Source organism: Dermochelys coriacea, chromosome 2, assembly GCF_009764565.3.
Source record: "Dermochelys coriacea isolate rDerCor1 chromosome 2, rDerCor1.pri.v4, whole genome shotgun sequence".
NCBI classification, from domain to species: domain Eukaryota; kingdom Metazoa; phylum Chordata; order Testudines; family Dermochelyidae; genus Dermochelys; species Dermochelys coriacea.
Genome location: NC_050069.1, coordinates 4,911,849 through 4,932,018, shown reverse-complemented (window position 1 = coordinate 4,932,018; position 20,170 = coordinate 4,911,849). Strand labels below are relative to the sequence as shown.

The 20,170-nt window shown below is 48.2% G+C and overlaps 1 protein-coding gene across 4 annotated transcripts in view; it reads right to left on the bottom strand.

Moving 5' to 3' along the window:
• ZC3H3 (zinc finger CCCH-type containing 3) overlaps positions 1–20,170 on the bottom strand; it is a 330,762-nt gene that overhangs the window by 45,126 nt on the left and 265,466 nt on the right. For 3 of the 4 annotated variants that reach the window (XM_038390637.1, XM_038390638.2, XM_043507235.1), the window contains 2 exons: positions 6,923–7,107; positions 368–570 (listed from right to left, as the gene is read on the bottom strand). In XM_038390637.1, coding sequence (XP_038246565.1) covers positions 368–570; positions 6,923–7,107 — 388 coding nt within the window. Of the gene's footprint in view, positions 1–367; positions 571–6,922; positions 7,108–20,170 lie in introns of those variants that run through there. The other variant, XM_043507237.1, reaches the window with a different exon arrangement.

Below are 20,170 nucleotides of genomic sequence, written 5' to 3'. Positions count from 1 at the left end.
TTTGAGGGAATGTGGTGGGGGAATGAGTTACAGGTGCCTTTCATCTCTGGACATATGGGTTCTAACCCCAGCTCAGGCTTCAAGTGAAATTTATTTGATGGTGCCCAGCGGACTCTTGGTCCCATCAAAATACTAGCACGCTGGTAGTAGTTTCTCCCTAAGGTCTGCACCATCCCAATTCTACTCCAGTTCTCCCTTTGTGAATTCACTCAGCCGGGCCGTCCCTTGTCCTGGGGGCATACTGTGCCCAGGGCAGGGGCAGCTAGAGAAGTGCCAACTGGGACAAGGCTCTCTCTCAGCTTTGGCTGATAAACCCCAGGGAGCCCCAGAGCTTGTGAGAATGCAACACAGAACAACAGCCTTGTACCTGTATCCTCCCCTGTCTTATCTCTGTCTTCGGTATGTGTCACCCCTCTCGGAGAGGTAAGTGACTGGAGAGAGATGAAAGATGGGAGCTTCTGAAGTCTGCTGCATGCTGGGATGTCTGTGTCACTCCGAAACTTTACACCCTGCTCTGCGCTGGAGGGTCCAGGAATCTCCCCATCATCCTGGAGGTGGGCTGCATCCCTCCTAAAAAACACATCCATATAAGTATGAAAACAACAGCAAATCCCATGTGAATCAGCAAGAACATTAAAATAGGTTGTAGCGAGATAAGACTCAGACGATAGAAATGAAGAGACTCATTAGCTCTTCTAGCTACCAGGCAAGGACTGTTCCCGATGGTCTACTTCCAAAGGTTTGGCCTTCTCCAGTTTGAAATGACCCGAGTGATGCCATGCCCGCCCCTTCACCTGGAGGATGATCCCACAGCCTGATCCATGCCACTGCTAGTTTCTCTTTGGCTGGCCAGATCCTCTTACTCCTATTTACATCCCAGAAAATCCCCATTCTCCCCTGAAGGAAGTTTCCGCCCTTTGGATATGTGTTGCTGAGCTTGTGGCCAGGATCACCTCCGTTCGTTTGGGTCACAGATCCGAGCCAAACAAGAAGGGAGTGGGGAGCGGATCTAAGCTAGCAGGGCTGGAGCATGAGGTCTGGGGGTGAGCCAGGTAAGGGACAGGTCTGGCTGTGTCAGTGTTCTTGATTCATTCCTCAGTGCATAGATGGCTAATGGGACATTTTATCTAGCTTGACATCTACACTGAGGGTGCTAATAAAGAGGAGGGGGGAGGAAAGCTGGAGCAGTTTAAAGCTTCTCTGAACCTGGCATCTTCTCTCTCTCGGGCAGAGGCTGCTGCTGGCCTTTCCAGGAAAAGGGGATGGAAAGAGCAATGCATAGCTCTCCTCCCCGCTGGCCAGCTCTGCGCTTGCATTCCCACCTAAAAGGAGCAAGGAAATATTTTACACCTCACTTGTCCAGGGGCCAGGAGCTGGACGTCATTCGAAGCTTACTGTGTCACCCTAGATAGCTTCGCAGAGCCCTGGGCACATTCACTCCCTGGTGCTACCATACAAGGAAGGGCCTTGTACTGCTGTGATGTGTCTCGGGGCCCGATACAGAGAGCGCTGGTGCTTTCAGCTCTGCCCGTCTCCAGCCAGGTGACTAGGACTGATTTGGGGAGAGGGGAGAAATAAGCGTGGCATAAAAACCTGTATAGAACAGAACAGAGATTGCTGAATCCTGGCTCTTGGAACGACAGAGGGGCAAACAACCAAATACATCTAGTCCCTTCCCCAGGACTCAGCACAGGGTTGTGTCATATGGTCCACTTCCTAGTGGTTTCCACATCTAGCATCAGTGTCCATAAGCAGTGAGCTTCCATCACTTCCACGGTAGACTAGTCAGTGACCCGTGGCCAGGAACCACTACGGAGGAGGCCGCACTGCCTCGGCCCAGGATGCCTATGTGGGGAGAGCCACCCCCCAAGTGCAGGAGGGACAGGAGGAGGGAGGCAGGGTTTCCTGCCCAAGCTCTGCGTGCTGGGATGATCCCTGTTTCTCTCTCTCCCGGCGTAGCTACCTTGTGGGGTTTGTGCGTAGGAAGATTCTCCTCGGCTGAGCACCCCTCCACATGGAAAGTCTGCGCCGCCGGCTCCCAGGTACCTACTGGAGGTTGTTAACAAAACATTCCAGAGGAGTGACGCAAACGGCAGCAGAAAAATACAAATGAAGATGGAGCCAGGAAGTGCTGGGAGCTACAGCACTGATGGGCCCAGACGACAGGCTGCTGATAGTGATGGATCAAGCGAGTCCTGCCAAGAGGGCTGCAGCTGGAATAGTGTTGTACCACCCTGCCCCCTTCTATTCTAGTCAAGTCTACTAGTTCTGCCCTTAAAATGACTGTTTATGCAGGGCTAGGCAGCCCCAGGGTCGAGTCCTTTATCCCTAAGCCCCAGGTGCAATCGCAGACTCAGTCGCGGCCTATGGAGACAGATATTCCTAACACAAAAGGCACCAATCAGTTTGGGTATTGAAGGGCACCATTGTAGGCAGCGCTAACCAAGAGGCTAGGGCATGACTGAGTCTGAACACTGCCCTGTCCCCACTAGAAGTTGGACTCCCAGACAGCTACACAGAGAAGCCTGCATGGCTACTACCCTTTCTGTTCTGAAGAGTCAGCACCCTGGGTTGACATCTTCACCAACACTCCCTTAATTGAGAAAAAGCCACCGCCAACGGCTGTTTCTGGAATCACTCCCTAGATTTCACAGCAAACATTACAGGCAAGAACAACCCCCTCTGATCACTTGCCTGGCAATGGCTGGGCTAGGACTTTGACTTTGCCAAGCTTTGCACCCAGTGCTTGTGTCAGCACCTTCCCAGAAATACCAGGAGAATGAGTAAGGCTATCCCATGGCTGAGACGATGACATGGGGAGGCCAAAAGTATAACTGGGTTCAAAAAAGAACTAGATAAGTTCAGGGAGGTTAGATTCAACAATGGTTATTGGCCATGATGGTCAGGGATGCAACCCCATGTTCAGGGTGTCCTTAAACATCTGACTGCCAGAAGCTGGGACTGGATGACAGGGGATGGTTCACTTGATAAACTGGCCTGTTCTGTTCATTCCCTCTGAAGAATCTGGCACCGGCCACTGTGGGAAAACAGGATACAAGGCTAGCTGGACCTTTGGTGTGACCCAGTATGGCGGTTCTTATATGAGCCAGACACATGTCTGCCCGTATGCAGCCTGACTGAACCAGCCTTCCCTTTGCCCCACACTGGGCACATGCAGCTAGGAAGCTGTAACACATTGTGTAGATATTGTGGTATCTAAGTGTAACACACACACCTCCTGGGTGTGGTGTTCTGTCCCATCTAGTGGCACAGAGATCACTTAGAGAGAGAGAGAAAGAGAGAAAATAAGTCTGCTCTACACCCTGAGCTAACAGCCAGTTAGCTTTTAAGTCATGCTGTAGAGGCTCATGCACTAAGCTCCAGAGGTCCCCGGTTCGATCCTGCCTGCCGAAGACTGGGGTCTGGTTGGCGTTACATAATCACCTCGCAGCAATTAATCAGTGCTGAGTTTGCCTTAATAGCAATATTCTCATAGCCTCCTTTGTTCCTGGCATGATTTGTTTCTTGTGTTTGCTTCTTGCCCTGCCCTCTACTTTCCTGTCCCAGGTCCCTAAGTGACAGTCAGTCCTAGGAAGATGCCATTGCTTCTGGAAGAGAGGCAGCTCCTGCACTTAGCCCTGAACATGATCAGGGACAGGCTCCATCTGGTCTCCTCTGGGAAGGTATTCCAGTGCTGGGGTCCCACTGCTGATAATCCTCTGTCTCTTATTATTTATATTACCACAGTGCCTAGGAGCCCACTGTGCCAGGCGCTGTGCAGACAGAATAGAAAGACTGGCCCTGCCCCAAAGAGCTTACAGTCTACGCATGAGACCAGAGATGGATACAGACGGATCGGAGGAGGAATGCAAGGAGACAATATTGTCCCTTGCACCCTAGGCCCATATAAGCTTTCTCAGGCTGGCCTATAGCTGACCTCAGTTCTGGTCCGACAAGACCATTTCCCACAGAGATAAGAAGCTCATTCTTCACATTGGATCAGTCTCCTGAGTGGAGGCTGCTAACCTGTGCCCAACAGCGGGACGGGTATTGTGATGTGGATTCATGCCCAACGATGGTACAGAGACAAGACCCCCTAAACTCAGATGTCCTCAATCTCAACACAAACCTTTTCCCCTGCAAGGAAACACAAGTGCTTTAGCCACCACACCTTCCCACCAGCCAGCCATCTCCCTGCATCTGAGTAATTCAAAAAGCAGGCCAGCTTCCTGGCTGTGGCTGATTCTGGAGCTCCTGCATTGGGGTGGAGGCGTTCAGCATTGTACCGATTGCCCAGTCCCTGGCTGACAAAGTGTTAATAATTCTCCTCTCTATTACAATTCAGGGAGTTAACAACACTGGAGAAACCTCTGGATGCCAGGCTTGGTGGATTGCCCAGTTAGGTAGCTTGCAGCTACACAGCATTATTAAAATTGAATAATCAATAGACCCCCCAAGGGCACATAGGACAATGACCTCAACAAGAATCAGATAGTCATTTTATGCTGATAGTTGCTGATGTGATTAACAAAGTACCACGCAGAACAGCAAAGACATTCTGCACATCTATTATATTTCCACGTCCTTCTCCACCTCGGCCTCCCCTAATGGCTGCCTCTGCATGGGTAGGAGGGAGGCAGGCAGGTGCCCCAGATCTCTGATTGTCATCTTTTCCTTGCCTTAACTTAGAGCGTGGAGTGATCAAGATCTAACACTCATGTCCTGCACTGGCACACGGGAAAGCTGGGTTCGAGTCACAGCCCTACCACTTCCCAAACAAGCAGAAGTGCCAAACAAGCCTCGGAGAGGAAGGATAATATTGTAGTTATGAGAACTGGGAGTTCTCAGGTCAGTTCCCAGCTCTTCCACAGATTTCCTGCATGACCCTGGGAAAGTCACTTCCCTGTTCTGTGCCTCAGTTTCTCCATCTGGATAGTAACATTTCCTTGCCTCCCAGGAGGAAGTCAATAAATCCATTAATTTTGGGGAGGTGCTCAGGTACTAATGTGGTGAGAACCAAAGAAAGGCCTGGGATTCCACCAACCTTCGGCCCCCATGGCAGGGGATGGGGTGCTTCCTGTTGCTCCATAGCCCCACTTGTAGACTATGGAGATATTTGACGAGCTCCAGCAGGGACACAACAACTCATCCCCACTCCAGATCAGAGAGGTCAAACTGCTCTTCTTTTGGCAAGTTCTTTGATCCAGTCCCAGGGTGTGGGTGATGCTATTTATTTATTTATTTATTTAACATGGAGCGAATTAAGTGCATTTGAAACCAGAGGACTACAAGCACCGGACAGAGCCAGACGATGCATGGTTCCAGCCCATACAGCCCTGGCGCTGCATTTCAGCCCTGACCTACAATAACCCGCTGGAATGCTCTGGAGCGGGGGCTGCCAACGCTGCCAACCTTGGACAGTTCTGTGATAGGACTGACGTGTCCGAGGGACTGGGAACAGGCTGTAGAGCTCGTTTTCCTTTGTCCCTAACAATAAAGGTGGCAGTGGGTTTGGTCTGACAGCGTGAGATTTCCCACAGGGAGAGAAGAGGCCTGCAGAATAGACGCTGTCCAAACACTGGTGAAAATGAGCCCAGCTGTGAGAGTGCACCAGACCCGGATTCAGAGGGCACAGCTGTCCTGCTGCGTGAACTTGCTTGACAGTGGGGAGATGCCGTCAGCACAGAGTTGGTGTTTGATACCTTCATGGCAGGAGCAGGGACTTACGGACACCCACATGCATTGGACACACTGGTGACGAGGAAAGTGAAGCTGAGCTGGTCACCCTGCCTTTCAGGAAGAAGTGGGTTGCAATGGGTGTGCGGTAAAAGGGGTAGCATGGTGGGGGCATTGAGTTGACACACAGGCCTTCCACTTCAGCACAACTCTGTGCAAACTTGGCTTGGTTCCTAAATCAGGGACAGTTTTGAACTTCAGGAGCCCAGAGACTCTGATACACATGAAGAAAGTACTGGATAGCTTGGCAAGACTCGCTACCTCTGCTCAGGGCCGGAACATCTCTCATGCACCTTCCAGGTGAAGATGCCAATGTGCCCAAACCGCAGAATATAAACTACACAGACACACAGGGAGCACTTCACCCATTGATGAAACAAAGCCCCACTCCAGGGAGGGAGCCAGTAACAGCTCACAGGGGTGCTACATATTGAGGACACGAAAGCAAAGAATACAGCCTCCACCTGGAACTCCAAGAGTACAGGTAGACAGAAAATAATTAGCCAGGACATCAGAGCCAATACTCCTGAACCCTGGTCAGGTGTTTCCTAACTACAGGTGGTTGGGGGCCAGTTTTACCTCTCTCCTGAAAGACGGTAACTCTAGCAGCACAATGCCTGTTGAGGTCAGTGCTAACTCAGAGAGAAGAGTGACCCCTACTAAATCAGTAGTTGTTTCCTGCACAGCTTTCTTGGATGTCTCCCGCCCAAGCCCTGACTCGACTTGGCTGAGAGGATCTGTCGAGGTTACCATAGCAGCAGCCCCAATCCGTTACACACCTTGTATAAAGCACTTTCAGCACTGTTAGACATATGATCACTAGCCCAGCATCTCAAAGCTTTTTGCTCAGCCCTGCAGAGTTAAAGAGCAAGTGGTAGTCTCTGAAGTCTTGTGGTACCTTTGACAAAATGGCTAGGGGTGTCCTGACGTTTGAGCTGTGATGGTCAGAACTCAAAAGGTGCAGCTTGAATTTCAGGCACTGGAGCAAATCTGAATTGACGACACTCAGGAAATTGGTATAGCCAAAAAACCCCGAAGAAATAGGATACAACCAGATTCCTGAAACTGCAGGGTAAATGCATCACACCATGTGCAGATGAAGAGGAGCCCGGATTGTTCCTCTACGAACCACAGACGAAAGGGATTTATGCAAAAGAAAGAATAGGAGTGTTTTAACTCCCCTTACCTCACTGCCTCCTCTCCCAGCCTCCTCCACTTCGGTGATGATCTGCCCTGGCTGGAGTCACCTGCGGTGCTGGACTGTCTGGGGTGATGCTTTCTCTGGGGATGCTGGAGTTTGCACTGGGCGCCCTTCGGACAGACACCGGTCTTGGAAAAGTCTGGGCACACCAGTGTGTGTTTCTTCTTGCACTGAAAAGAAAATTACACAAATCTGTGAAAAACATCCTGGCACTGCAGCTACATACAGAGATGTGAACAAACATAATGCCACTACTCGTTTTGCGATTTTATCTGCAAGGAATGTTAATTAATAAAGGCTGTTTCCCTTCAGGTGGCACCAACAGATCACTAAAGAAAATGGAAAATGAGTTACCTGATGATTTCCTTTCTTCAGGCCAAGACATAGCGCTGTCCCTCTTTTCCTGCAAATCTGGTGGGCAATTCAGACTTGTCCACAGGGTTCCAAATGCTTAGTCATTGAAATCCTTAACTTTATCCGTAGCTAATCGTAAACTCTTGACCATCAGGCTTTCCCCAGGAAGAGGCCATTATAGAGGGACCCAAAGAAGTTAACTTGGGTGGGGTGAGCTGGGGAAGACGTCAGTCCCAGAAAGGAAATTAATAGACAAATTTTCCATCCTGGGATCATCACCTCTCCTCTCAGTTGGACATCTGGGATTCAGGGAGCAGTGAGGAAAAGTGACCAGGGAAGGAGTGATCAGCAGGAAAGAATAAGTGTTCCCCCTCCTTAAAATTCACCTACTTTGGGACTGCTGCCTGGAGCACCTTCCCGCCAAAGAAGGCTGTTGGCGAGGTTTTGATCCGTTATGGAGGGTCCTCACTGGGGGGGTTGAGGGGGGTGTCAAAACTGCCTCGCCTGCCCTTCCTACACCACTAAATGGGAGGGGAATCCAAGCTAGATGGAAGGTGGGTTTCAGCGGTAGTCCAGAAGCGAGGTGGGAGGAACTCAAGAAATGGAAAAAAGGGTTCCAGACTAGCAACAGTTGAGAAGCACTGTGTAATGAAATCAGTGTCTGTAGCTACAGAGGCTTTAGAGATGCAGCACTTGATCCTTCTAGCTACTGACATTTTAGGTGCTTTCAAGCGCAGGCATTTGGGAGTGAAAGAAAACAAATAAAGAGGATGAGTTACTGGACAGTTCTACTAGGGTGAACTTTAACAGTTCTTCTCACATCTAGCACATACAACCCCTTTTCATTTGGGTGCTGAAGCTCTGGGGGAAACTAAGGCAGAGTGATTTACTGGAAGGTACTGAAGAGTTAACCTGCTGAGGGATTCCTTGGGAATACGCATCTTGTCCTTGCAGGAAGGCTTCTCTAAGAGCAATGATTTCAGAGACTTCTGGTCAAGGACACTGCGGCCTGGAAGCCCGTCTTTATGGAGAAGAAAATACAGGGAATGATTCAAAGGGATGGGCAGTGAGAGGCAATGTGGGTAGATCAAAGGTCAGGAATACAGTCCGAAATGAGGGCCTGGATAGACATGCTGCTGTACGGATCCTTGAAACAATCAGAAAATCAAGCAGGAAGTTGAACAAAGCTGGGTTTGTGGCCCCATTTAGAGCTGAGATGCTAAAAGTGGAAAGTCTCAGGCCGAATCTAGGCTGTCCAGAAGAGAAGGCACATCGGGTTTCCTGGAGCTGACTGATTTCCATGGCAGATTTTCTGCAGCTCCTGAGAGGCTAGTCTCATTTTGGGGGCAGAACTCCAGCTATTAATCCTCTAGGGGTGTGGAGATGGAGGTTTGGCTCACTGCTGCCCCAAATACGCTTTACAAGCAGGGATGGTAGTGGATAAGGTGGGGAGTGCTGGGTAGTGGTGCTTTCTGTGCCACCAGAGGCAGAGAATCTGGTGCAAGGGGCCGGCTAAGCCCCATGGACAATGTGAACTATCTCCAGTATTTGCAGGAACAGAGATGCAGTCCATGTGTTTCATATAAGAATGGCCATACTGGGTCAGACCAATGGTCCATCTTGCTCAGTATCCTCCCTCTGACAGTGGCCAGTGCCAGAGCTTCAAGGGGAGAATACACATCAGGGTAATTTGGAGCGATCCACTGCTGTCTTTCCCCCTGCTGGCAGTTCAAGTTTTAGGGTCACCCCGGAGCATGGGGTTACCTCCCTGATCATCTTGGCTAATAGCCATTGATGGACCTCTCCGCCATGAGCTTAGCTAATTATTTTTGGAACACAGTTACACTTTTGGCCATCACAACATCCCTTAGCAATGAGTTCCACAGGTTAACTGTGTGTTGTATGAAAAAGTATTTCCTCTTGTTTGTATTATATCTGCTGCTTTGGTGCCTGTTAATTTCACCAGGTGACTGGAGGTTACTTACCGTAACTGGAAGTTCTTTGAGATCTGTATTGCACACATGGGGTAAACATACGTACCACATGCCAAGTCCGGAGATTTTAAACAAGCAGCATCCGGTGGCCTGCACATGCACAGTACATCTCGTGATCCCAAGCAAGGGTATAAGAGGCAGTGCAGGTCGACAACCTCTCAGTTCCTCTTCTTACTGCAAATCCAATCAGATCCACAGGGGGTGGAGAGCAGGTAGTGGAGTACAGACAGGGACCACAGGAACCTCCATTTCTTCTTCAAGTGCTGGTCCCTAAGCGTATTCTACATGTGGATGACTGGCAAGCAGTATTCAGACTGGAAGTGGGTGCCAGGAGGCTGGCAGCAAAGATGATTGCAGTTGCAGTTCCCACCATTGCATCCACAGCAGAGACCTGGACCAGTGCATAGTGTCTAGCAAATGTGTATTTAGACCCAGGTGGCTGCTCTGCATACGTCCTGCTGCAGGATTTCGTGCAGGCAGGCTACCAGGGCGGCCTGTGCTCTTGTGGAGTGGGCTGTTATACCACCAGGAAGCAGGATGTGAGCTAGCCTGTAGCACGCGATAATACAGCCTGAAAATCACATACAAATTCTTTGACAGAATACAGCTTGGCCACAGGATCTTTCAGCAATGAAGGAGAGCTTCTGATGCGTTTGGTTCTTTACAGGTAAAAGGCTGGTGCGCGCCTGATGTCAAGGGAGTGAAGTCCCTTCTCTTTGGGAGAAGCGTGGGGATTGGGGAGAAAGACAAGTAACTAAATACACTGGTTAAGGGGGAATTCGGACACAACCTTGGGTAGAAATTTAGGGTGATGGCAAAGGGATACTTTTGTCTTTGTGAAATACTGTGAAAGGGAGGGCTGAAGTGATGGCCACTAGAAGTGCCACCTTTATGGATAGGTGGGATGTGGAACATGTGACTAAGGGTTCAAACTGGGGCCACCCATTTGAGGAGGACTCCATGGAATGGAGAACCATTGGTCCACAGAGAGGTCATGTCCATGAGGGTAATGACCATGAGTCCTGGATCGCCTGTCTGGACTTGGCTCTTTTCAGGGGGTATGAAGGAGGGATCGGCTTGTCAGAGCCATCTGAACCTGAAAATTGCCCCCGTTGGAACAGCAGAGTTGTTGGTACTGAAGCAATCCTGCTTGATGGTTGTAAGTGAGATGGTTCCTGAGATGCCGAAGTAGGATCATCTTCTGGTGTAGCAGTGTCCCTTAGGAGGGCTGGGCTAGAGAAGAGGGGAGACTGCGGGCAGGGAAGGAAAATATCCTCCAGTGCTGTGTAACTCTCCGTGCATCCTGTTGGGGGCAGGCGGGTGTTCCAATGGTCGGCACAAATGTTACCAGCACACCCCGAGTTGTGGCGTGTTCTTTGGATGGACATGTTGGTGTCACTGAGTCCAGACCTGCACCTGTGGATGGGACCGGTGGGTGATGGCATTTATGCTTCAGTACTGAAATCACCAAAAGAACTAACAAATCCTTCCTCCCAAGCACTTCACCCTCACTCTTCAGCCTGGGTTTGCTTTGTTTTTTTTAATTTACTTTTTATTTTTGCAGAACCTGTTCCTTAGGTTCTCAGCTTCAGGCTCGCCTGAAGGCTTCTGCACTGAAGGCTCTGCTCCTAAGCATGCACTCAAAGGGGCACTGCTTGTGGGATGAGACCATACAGAGAGGTCTCCCTGGCCTGACCTGGAGAGGGGCCTCATGGCCTTCTCTATTAAGTATTTTCAAAAGCAAAGCTCATGGGCTTCACGAGTTCTCAGTAGAGAGAAGCGATAGATGCTGTACTTCACTGAAACGTGTCTCACCCAGACAACTGAGGCACCGTTAATGTTCTTCACTTGACAGAAAAGGATCTGGGACAGGAGATGTAGTTTTTGAAGTCCAGGACTCTGGCCATAGTCCCAGACCACGGGGAAAGATTCCCTACTCTGGGGAAGTAAAAAAAACAACACTAAACTATACTAAAAACTATAATGATACTAAGCTAAACAAATAACTATTTATCACCTCTATTTGAAGAGTCTCTGAAAGATGAAAGAGAGAGGCCACTAGGCTCTGACTCAGTCAGAAGGAACTGAAGGAGTGTCAACCCCCAGTGCTGTTTATACCCTGACTCGAGAGCATGAGGCACATGCCTGCACACGTGTGTGCCAATTGACACTGGCTGTTAAGTCTCCTGACTTGGGTGCATACGTACCCACGAGTGGAATACACATAAGGACCAGTACTCAAAGAGTCACTCCAGGACTCTGCATTGTGAGAAAGGGTAAACAACATTTCTCTATTTACTTTCTCTACATCGTTCATGATTTCATAGACCTCCATCATATCCCCCTTAGTTGTCTCTTTCCTAAGCTAAACAGCCCAAATCTCTTTAGTCTCTCCTGGTATGGAAGCTGGTCCATACCCTTGATCAGCTTTGTTGCCCTTCTCTGAACCTTTTCCAGTTCCACTATTTCCTTTCTGCGATGGGGCAATCAGAACTGGACACAGTATTCGAAGTGTGGGCACACTATGGATTTATACAGTGGCCGTTTCGGATTAGCAAGATTCAGGACAATCATATCTAACAAACAATTCCCACTTCTTAGATCACAAACACCCCCGTTTACTATTAAAACTCCCAGGTTTTGCAATGCCTCCAGCTAGGACAATGAAATGAGACTGGGCAGCCTGCCTTTCTGTGTACAGTCAGTTTAATTTTCTAGCTCTAATTCACTAGCTCGGAGCTCTTATTGTGCTGGGTTTTCAGCCCTGCAAGGGATGTGTCAACTGGGGGACTTGTGGGGAAGCGTTTAAATTGACACTTAGAAAAATTCCTCCCTTGAGCTCCCGGCATCACTTGGATCTTTCCCAGACTGACCTCCATGCCCCAAAACATCCCCCTGACTCGGAGCAAGGCATTTGCTAGCACTGGCTGGGTTGGAAGAGACCAGGCTGTAGCGATGGGCCTCATCTGCATATCTGGGCACTGCAGATCATTCCTCCTCACCAGCCCCCAAACTGGCTCCATATATCCATTGAACAGGAAGGGAGACAAGATGGACCTCAGGTGAGGATAAGGTAAAATTGCCTAACACCATTCTCTGGGAACAGTCATTTAGGAAGGAACAGAGCCACCCAAGAACAGCCACATCCATTCCTGCTATGTTCTACTTTCGAAGCAACTACACCTCATGACCAATGTGCCATCTTCTCTGTACTGAGGTCTGCACCCAGACCAACAAGCATCAAGGAGATCTGAGTCATCTAGGTATTCAGAACTGTCTCAATGAAAACAGAAGATCAGATCCTGGATGATAGTTAGTCAGTTCATCAGCATGAAGAGATTGTTTCTTTAGCACATTCCTAGTTGTGCTTCATGTCATTAGGGCTACATTTTTACATATGTGCATACAAAAATGCACAGGCATAATCTGTTCAATTATTGCAATTACACACAGAGACAATAACCTAGCATGGAAATGAATAATTAGACATCCAACTGGTCATTTGCACATGCAGCTGCAGTAACTATGTGAGCAAACCATGCAGACACAGTCATAAAGAAACCTCGTATTCCAAAGCATGAACTAGAGAAGCCCTAAGGCTGCAAACCTGATGGCTGCACATGACCATAATACTGCAGAGCAGCGTAATGCAATTTTTATTTCAGCATTTGTACTGAGGATTTGCATTATTACATCTGATTATATACAGATAAACCATTAAAACAACCACTTTAAAAAGTATGTTACCTGTCCAAAATGGTTACAGATCATAAGAGGAAAAATACACCATTGTGAAAATAACCTGTCCTCCAGTACTGGCTTGGCCCTGAATCCAGACCTGAGTTCACCAACAATAACTTACAGCTGACCCGACTAGGAGGGAAAGGGCAGCCACAGAGCTGTTCATTTGAGGACCTGGTGGGCTGAGCTTTGGGCGCACTTGGGGTGAAAAGAATGCATGTTCAAAAGCCCTGGCCAAGTGGAAAGGCGACAGTCCACTGATGTTTACTGGTCTGACTATAGCTGTAGCACATAGGACAAAAAACACTTTCTGCTATTGAGCCCAGGGATAATGCCCCTTCCCAAGTCCTGTGTCCCACAGTGATAATACTCCAGCATTTTACAGCATCTTTCATACAGGCTGTCCCCCTCAGTTTCCAGAGTTAAATAACAAACTGCAGCAGAGGGGGAGAGAAATTTGCAGGCCCCAGGAAGGCAGAAAGGAGCATTTCAGAGATTTCCAAATAGGTGGCTGGGCGAGTCAGTCAGGTGGATTAACATCTTCCTAATTTACATCTCTCCATGCAAATGCCCCTCCCTTTGAGCATAACTCTGTGCTAACATATTCACTTATTCAAAGAGTCAACAGAAAGGTTGGCCAGCACTAATCGAAAAAGCCTTCTAATACTGCCAACAGGAAAGCAAAGCATGAACGTCTCTCTGAGCCACCCAAGCCTTGGTCATGCCCACCATGCGGAAATCCTGACTGTATGTGGCTACTTATACCCATTTGATGTTACGTTCTGCCTTTAGGTTCCAAAGATGGTTTATTACCTTCTCTTTTGCTGTCATTTCGAGTAGCCAGGTGTACTCAGGAGTCACAAACACACACTAAACCACAATACACACTAGCAACCTGAGGTAGATAATACACAACACAGCAGCATTTCAAATATCTTTACATAGCCTCTTCTCTTACAGCGAAGTCCTATATATCTTTTTATAGTGAAGTCATTCCCTTGCTCCACCAGAACACCTTCTGTTCTCACCATGGACAACACATTAGCAACGACAGCAAAATATGATCTCACCTCTCATGGGGGCAGATCCATAGAGTGGCAAAAGGCTTCCCCAGAACCAGGATTACAATCTGCACATTGCACTCAATAGAATCTCCTCAGGCCCTTTGCCCTTCTCTGTGAATGGAACTGCATTTGAGATCTCTCTAAGGAGCTCCTTCCATGTTAGCAAGTGAACATGCCCCTCAGTAGGATAGAACAAAGCTTCTGCCTTTTTTCTCCAAGAGACTTTGGTGTATTAGGCCAACCCTCACTGTTGACCTCTGGAATTACTCAGCACTCCATTTGACAGGTACAAGCAGTGACAGAGCAAGAGTGTCTCTCTCTGAAAGGGAAGAGGGGCTTTGTATTTCTACAACCCAGCAGGGATTGCTGCAGTTGACAAGCAACCAAAGAGGTCATCAACTAGAGGCAGAGGATATTGTTAAACAGCAGGAGAGCTGGGGATCTGGGATGAAACAGACATCAGCGACAGTGGAGAGATGGCCAGAAATTGAAAACATGAAAACCAGGGAAACACCCTGCAGGAACAACATAAGGCAGAGCAGCAGCAGAACCACTTTACAAGCCCAGACACTGTAAAATCCACAGAGATGGCTTTAGCGGTTTTTCACTCTACCTCAGAGTGATTCTCTGACAAAGGAAAAAATAATCCTGGTGGTTCATTTAAAGTGTAGCAGGCCCCCTGCAAAATGGAGCACGGAGTTGCACTGGTCCAAGCTCCAGGACTTGCTGTACTCAAAGAGTGGAGTAATGCTGTAAAAGAATCACTAGAGCAGTGAAACTCAGACCTCAGTCGTTCAGCAGCCACATTAGTGATCAACATTACTCAAAAGAGCCACAGTTGTGTGAATTCAGTGTTTCATTTACTAGAGTTCTATATAATCATGGCAGGGAAAATACTTAGTTTTTATACATACATATATTATTCTCACAGCAAAATAACTAAGTATCGTTAATAACCTAGTAAAAGCCTCCCGATTGGTTCATAATTAAATCACAGGGTTTTAATATCACATGCTTCAAAGAACTGCAGGAGACACATTAAACTAGAGTCACTTGTGGCTCACACGCCTCAGTCTCATGGCACTAGAGAGACCAATGCTGGGCTGACAGAGCAGCAAGATCCTACGTGTTGCCAGGGCTAGACACAAATCCTTTCACCCAGATGAAAGCTTGCAACAACACTAGTCATGGTATGAGGCAGGATGCCGGACATATAAAATCCACACCCACCTTTGGAATACACAAAGGGACCATCCCTCGAAGAGGAACCCTTCCATTCGGCTTATAGAACTTCTTCAATGCCAACATTTTAGCAGCTGCTACCTCCTGAACCCCTGGAGCTAGAAATCAAAGGTTTAAAACCAGCTTGGAGTTGGAAGCCCAGCTTTCGAATGACCCGGGACATTTCTTTCTAACTGGTGCAGTTCCTGAGACTTTGGCTGCTGGAATTCGATGGAAAAGGCGAATATCAAAAGTGTTTTGGGAAGGCTGGGACACTACAGCCAATTGTGGATCAGTGAAAAGAAAGAAAAGGAAAGTCAATATTTTAAAGCACTACAAGGAAAGTGAAGCAAAATTAGCCATGAACCTGCCCTGTGTGCATCCTATGAGAAATCTAAGAGATAAGTAAAGTAAGGTAAGGAGGTTACTAACTAGTGGGGTCGGGGATGAAAAAATACAGAGGTATTTACTAAGACGACTAACCAACAGGCTACCAAGCCTTTGCTCCAATCTGTGTCTTGCTGAAGGTGGACTTTCTGTATGAATGGGACATTAGACACCAGATTATGGGCTCCTTGGGTTCTGAATCCTGCTATCCCTTCCCACCCGTTATGCTCTGTTCATCAGCAGTCTCCTTGCAGTTCTGCAAAGCTGTTTAGACTCTCTCTTGTCATGTACTTTTAAGCACTCAGTCTGGAGGCAATGGCTTTTGCTTGATAGATCACAGTGGAGGGTGCTGCTCAGCCACAAATTATAGGGTTCTAATGGTCTATTGAATAGACCAGGGGTTTCAAAACCACAAACTCATGTATTTCAATCCCAGCTCTGACAGACTCCCCATGTGCCTTAGGCAAATCCCCTAGTATCACTGTGCCCCAGGTTTCCTGGCTTTAAAATGGGGGATAAAAACCCTGCCTGTCCAGAGGTGTTGTGAGGCTCCACTAGCTCGTTTTCATGCAGCATCCTGAAGCGCTGGATCATCTGGGGCTGCCTGCAGATTTTGCTCTATTTCCTTGGAATCTAAAGTTTCACTAAAAAAGTCTCTCGCTCTTTTGGTTGCCAAAAGCCACAGTGACATCACTGACACCCTGTTAAAATGCTGAGCCTGCAGCCAAACCGACTGAAACAACAGCACTGAGAGGGCATGAACTTCACGAAGATTAGAGCTGGAAAAAACCCTTTAGGCCTTAGCTCATCTAGTCCGTAGCCAGGAAACCAGTGCAAGATTGTTCCCTGCCGTGCATCCTCCGGGCTTGTACTAATTGTCTCATGGTGGGGCTTCCTTTACTCCTGCTGGGAGACTTTCCCACAGTTTAATTCCTCCCATATCCCATTCATCTCATTAGGGTGTTCACGTGGAAGCCATTTAAATGACAGCTCTTGACCATGTCAATGCCAGAAGTACCCAGGCACTGTGCTTATCCAGCAGGGCTGGATGGTTCAGCCACACTCTGACCTCCCATCCCCTGGAAAGGATGTTCCTAGGAATAAAGCTATGGATTATATCGAAGATGAGAGAGTTGGAAAATCAAGGTGCCAGGGCTGGGTGCCTGGTCATCCTCTGTAGCAGCTGACAGTGCCCTCCAGCCAATGCTATAGAACAAATTATTTTCCTCTGCAACACCTTTCAAGGTACATCTACACTGCAGTCCTCTTTTGGGGGGCATGTCGAGTACATACACACATGGGCCGCTAGCACGGGTGTGAATAGCAATGTGGCCAGTGAGACAGCTTAGGCAAGTAAAGACACGCCATAAGGGTGTGGGTATGGCCATGAGTACACACTCTACACGGCTCTCTACTCAGCCTAACCTCCCATCTACACTGCTATTTTTAGCAGTGCAGTGTCCCGCTCTGCAGCCTTTCCTCCCTGCAGCAGGGAAAGGCTGAGCCCTTCCCAGCTGCCTTCCCCCTGCCAGAGCATTTCCTCCCTGCAGTGAAAGGCTCTGGCAGCAGGGAACTGCTGAAGCTTTTCTGCACTGCCCCCAACAGAGCCTTTCATTGACACATGTAACTCTACACCACAGCATGGACGCAGCTTGCTTTTCACTGCGGCGAGTTGCTACACATCCCCTCCGTGCTGCTGCCCATGGTGTGTCGTGTAGACAGACAGTCTCCAAGATGATTTCGAAGAGCATTACAAAACTAACATTCAACCTCATAACATTACTAGGAGGTAAGTAAAATAAATGCTACACACAGGTCATTTTGCCCACCAGTGAAATGCAACCAGTTCTTGATAGGAACACAGAGGCTGTTTAAACATCCACATATCAGACTATGGCAGGAAGCCAAGAATATTGTATCAAAATGAAACTGCCGTGGCAGTGGATGTAGAGAGAATGAGATTACTGGAGTTGGCATTCGGCTGAACTCCGGGGCTAACATTCCTACTCCTACACAAAATACCGGAGGATCTTCAACAACGGTAAAGGTTCAGGACTTGGGCTTTCCGTCTCCACCAAAAGAGAGAGAAAGGGAACTCGCAGGACGTATCAAAACTGGAGCTAAGGAGTGAACAGTTTTGACTCTGATGATAATGGGAAATTATTTCCTTTATTTTAGTTCACATATGGACATAGCATTTCCTGGCTGGTTGGCACTCTCTTACGTGAGGGAATGCTCCAAAGTTTACCGGGTGGGTTCATTCAGCTCTACCGTACACACCCACTAGCAGAGAGCTCTCTCTCTAATATTTACCATACATTTGCTCTCCATATGTTTTGGGGATGATGCCGCCATGAAAGCCATGCTTTGCTTTCAAGCCAGTGCGTTACTTGCCATTGGCCACTATCACATCTTAGCTCTGAGAGATTCACATTCAACCAACACGCAGACCTTGGACTGGAATAGCTAGAGGGCATAAGAAAGCAAGACCTCTGCTCCCCATCTCACCACCGTAAAGGATGCAGTATGTTTTCCAAGAAGTGCACGTGGAGAGTTAGCCAGGAGATTCCTTTGGCAAAATTCCCATGTAGTGCTTTATACATATGAAGTGTTGTGTTCTCACTTGCCCATTCACCCTTTGTAGGATCACCACAGGGATTTTCACACACAGAAACCATGTTATGCCATTACCATGAATAACAGCCTTTCAGCTCTTTTGCAGAAGGCGAAAAACACTACATCCGGCGAAGCTGAGATACATTCACTCTCTCTCTTACATTTATATAGTGCATTCCATCCCCAAGGATCCCCCTTCTTCGTAATAGACAGAGCAGAATCCGTTCACTTCATATATCACTGCCACTCATCGAACATTATTTGTTCCATTTATTCAGTCAATTTCATACTGTTCAAATTATTCAGTGTGTCCCCCATTTACAAATATATTCGTAAATTATTCATTATAATCACTTGTATTGTGGTAGCACCGAGAGGGCGGCCCCGCTGTGCTGAGTGCTGGACAGACACACAGTACCAGACTGTCTCTACCTCAAAGCGTGTACAGTCAAAAAGACACAGCAGTTAGAGGGTGGGAGGTGAAACAGAAACACGGACAAGTGACATGGCTTATGTAAGGTCACACAGCTGGTTAGCAGCAGAGCTCGGAACAGACCGCAGGCCTCCAGTCCAGTATCCTACCCACTGGACCATGTGGTCACCCCAAATCAAAGTAGCAATCTGATGAACTTCATTTTTTTTTTCCAAATTAAACCCTGCTCTACCACCCCCCCCCTTATTTTCCCATCTCTACCTATCATTGAAAGGCAGCCACCTTGGAGGTGGGATGTGGTGGCAGCACAGAACAGTTTGGGAGGGAATATGAAAAACGACAGGACGCAGTTGAAATGGCAGCGTCAATTACCGAAGCTGGAATGTGCACGATAGCAGGGTTCACACCCCCAGCGCTTGTGAAGAATGCCATAGGATCTTTAAGGATGACAAGTGGTTGGTACCACATTCTACGTCTTGCCAGGGCACTTGTTCAATGGTGACGGAGGGAAGAGCACCACCTACTGAATTCCTTCCTGCCACACCTGGGTTCTTCTTGGCGGTCTCTCAGTGAAGTACAGACCAGGTTCAGTCTTTTGGAGGCGACGAGAGCTGGAAAGCTCACAGCCCCATGGGGCAGATCCAGATATGCCTTAGCATATAGGTCATTTTAGCACACTGCTCAATGGCTTGGGGGCGCACTATTTGCTGGGAATCAAGAACAATGTTCTTCTTAACAGCCTCTAAATGTGGACATTTCTTCCCAGCACGCCAGCACACAGTTCGAAATACCTACAGGGGATGGCGTTGTGCCCTGGCATATTCGCAAGGCTCTCACCCCTTCTCTTCCACTTCCCATCTGCAAACAACACCTCATGGCTTTTGTCACCTACTGGGGTAACCCCAATGGAAGGTGACTTTTGTGGCCAAGGAACTCCCTATGTTTACTTTAGCAAGTTAAATCCCCACCGCCCCAAATAACCCTCCGGCTCTCCAGTTATAAATCTCTATGCTAATAACTGCATTAGGGTATGCTGATTGGCCCCTTTTCCAGTACACACTTTATAAAGAAAACAAACCGCATGTAACTAATTCCAAGGTTGGGTTCCGGGCTCAGGTTTCTAATTATTTTTCCAAGCCATTCTTAGCTTGGCTGTGCTAGGCTATGACACCATGGTTGGCCACCTTTCCACAGCATTGCAGGCCTGTTCTGGCCCTCTTTCCGTGCACCTGTCAATCAGCTTAGCCTGTGACCACAGGGCAGGGAGAAGGCCAGGGAAGTGGGGCAGGGATTGTGCTGAAGTTCTGTGCACTCTGATCTGCAGAGCAAAGCCCTGCTCGCTTTCTAGCTGAGGACGATGGGGTATGAAGAAGCCCCTTTGGGAGGGGAAGAGCAACGTGAGATGTTCTGCTCTTGCCTGGGG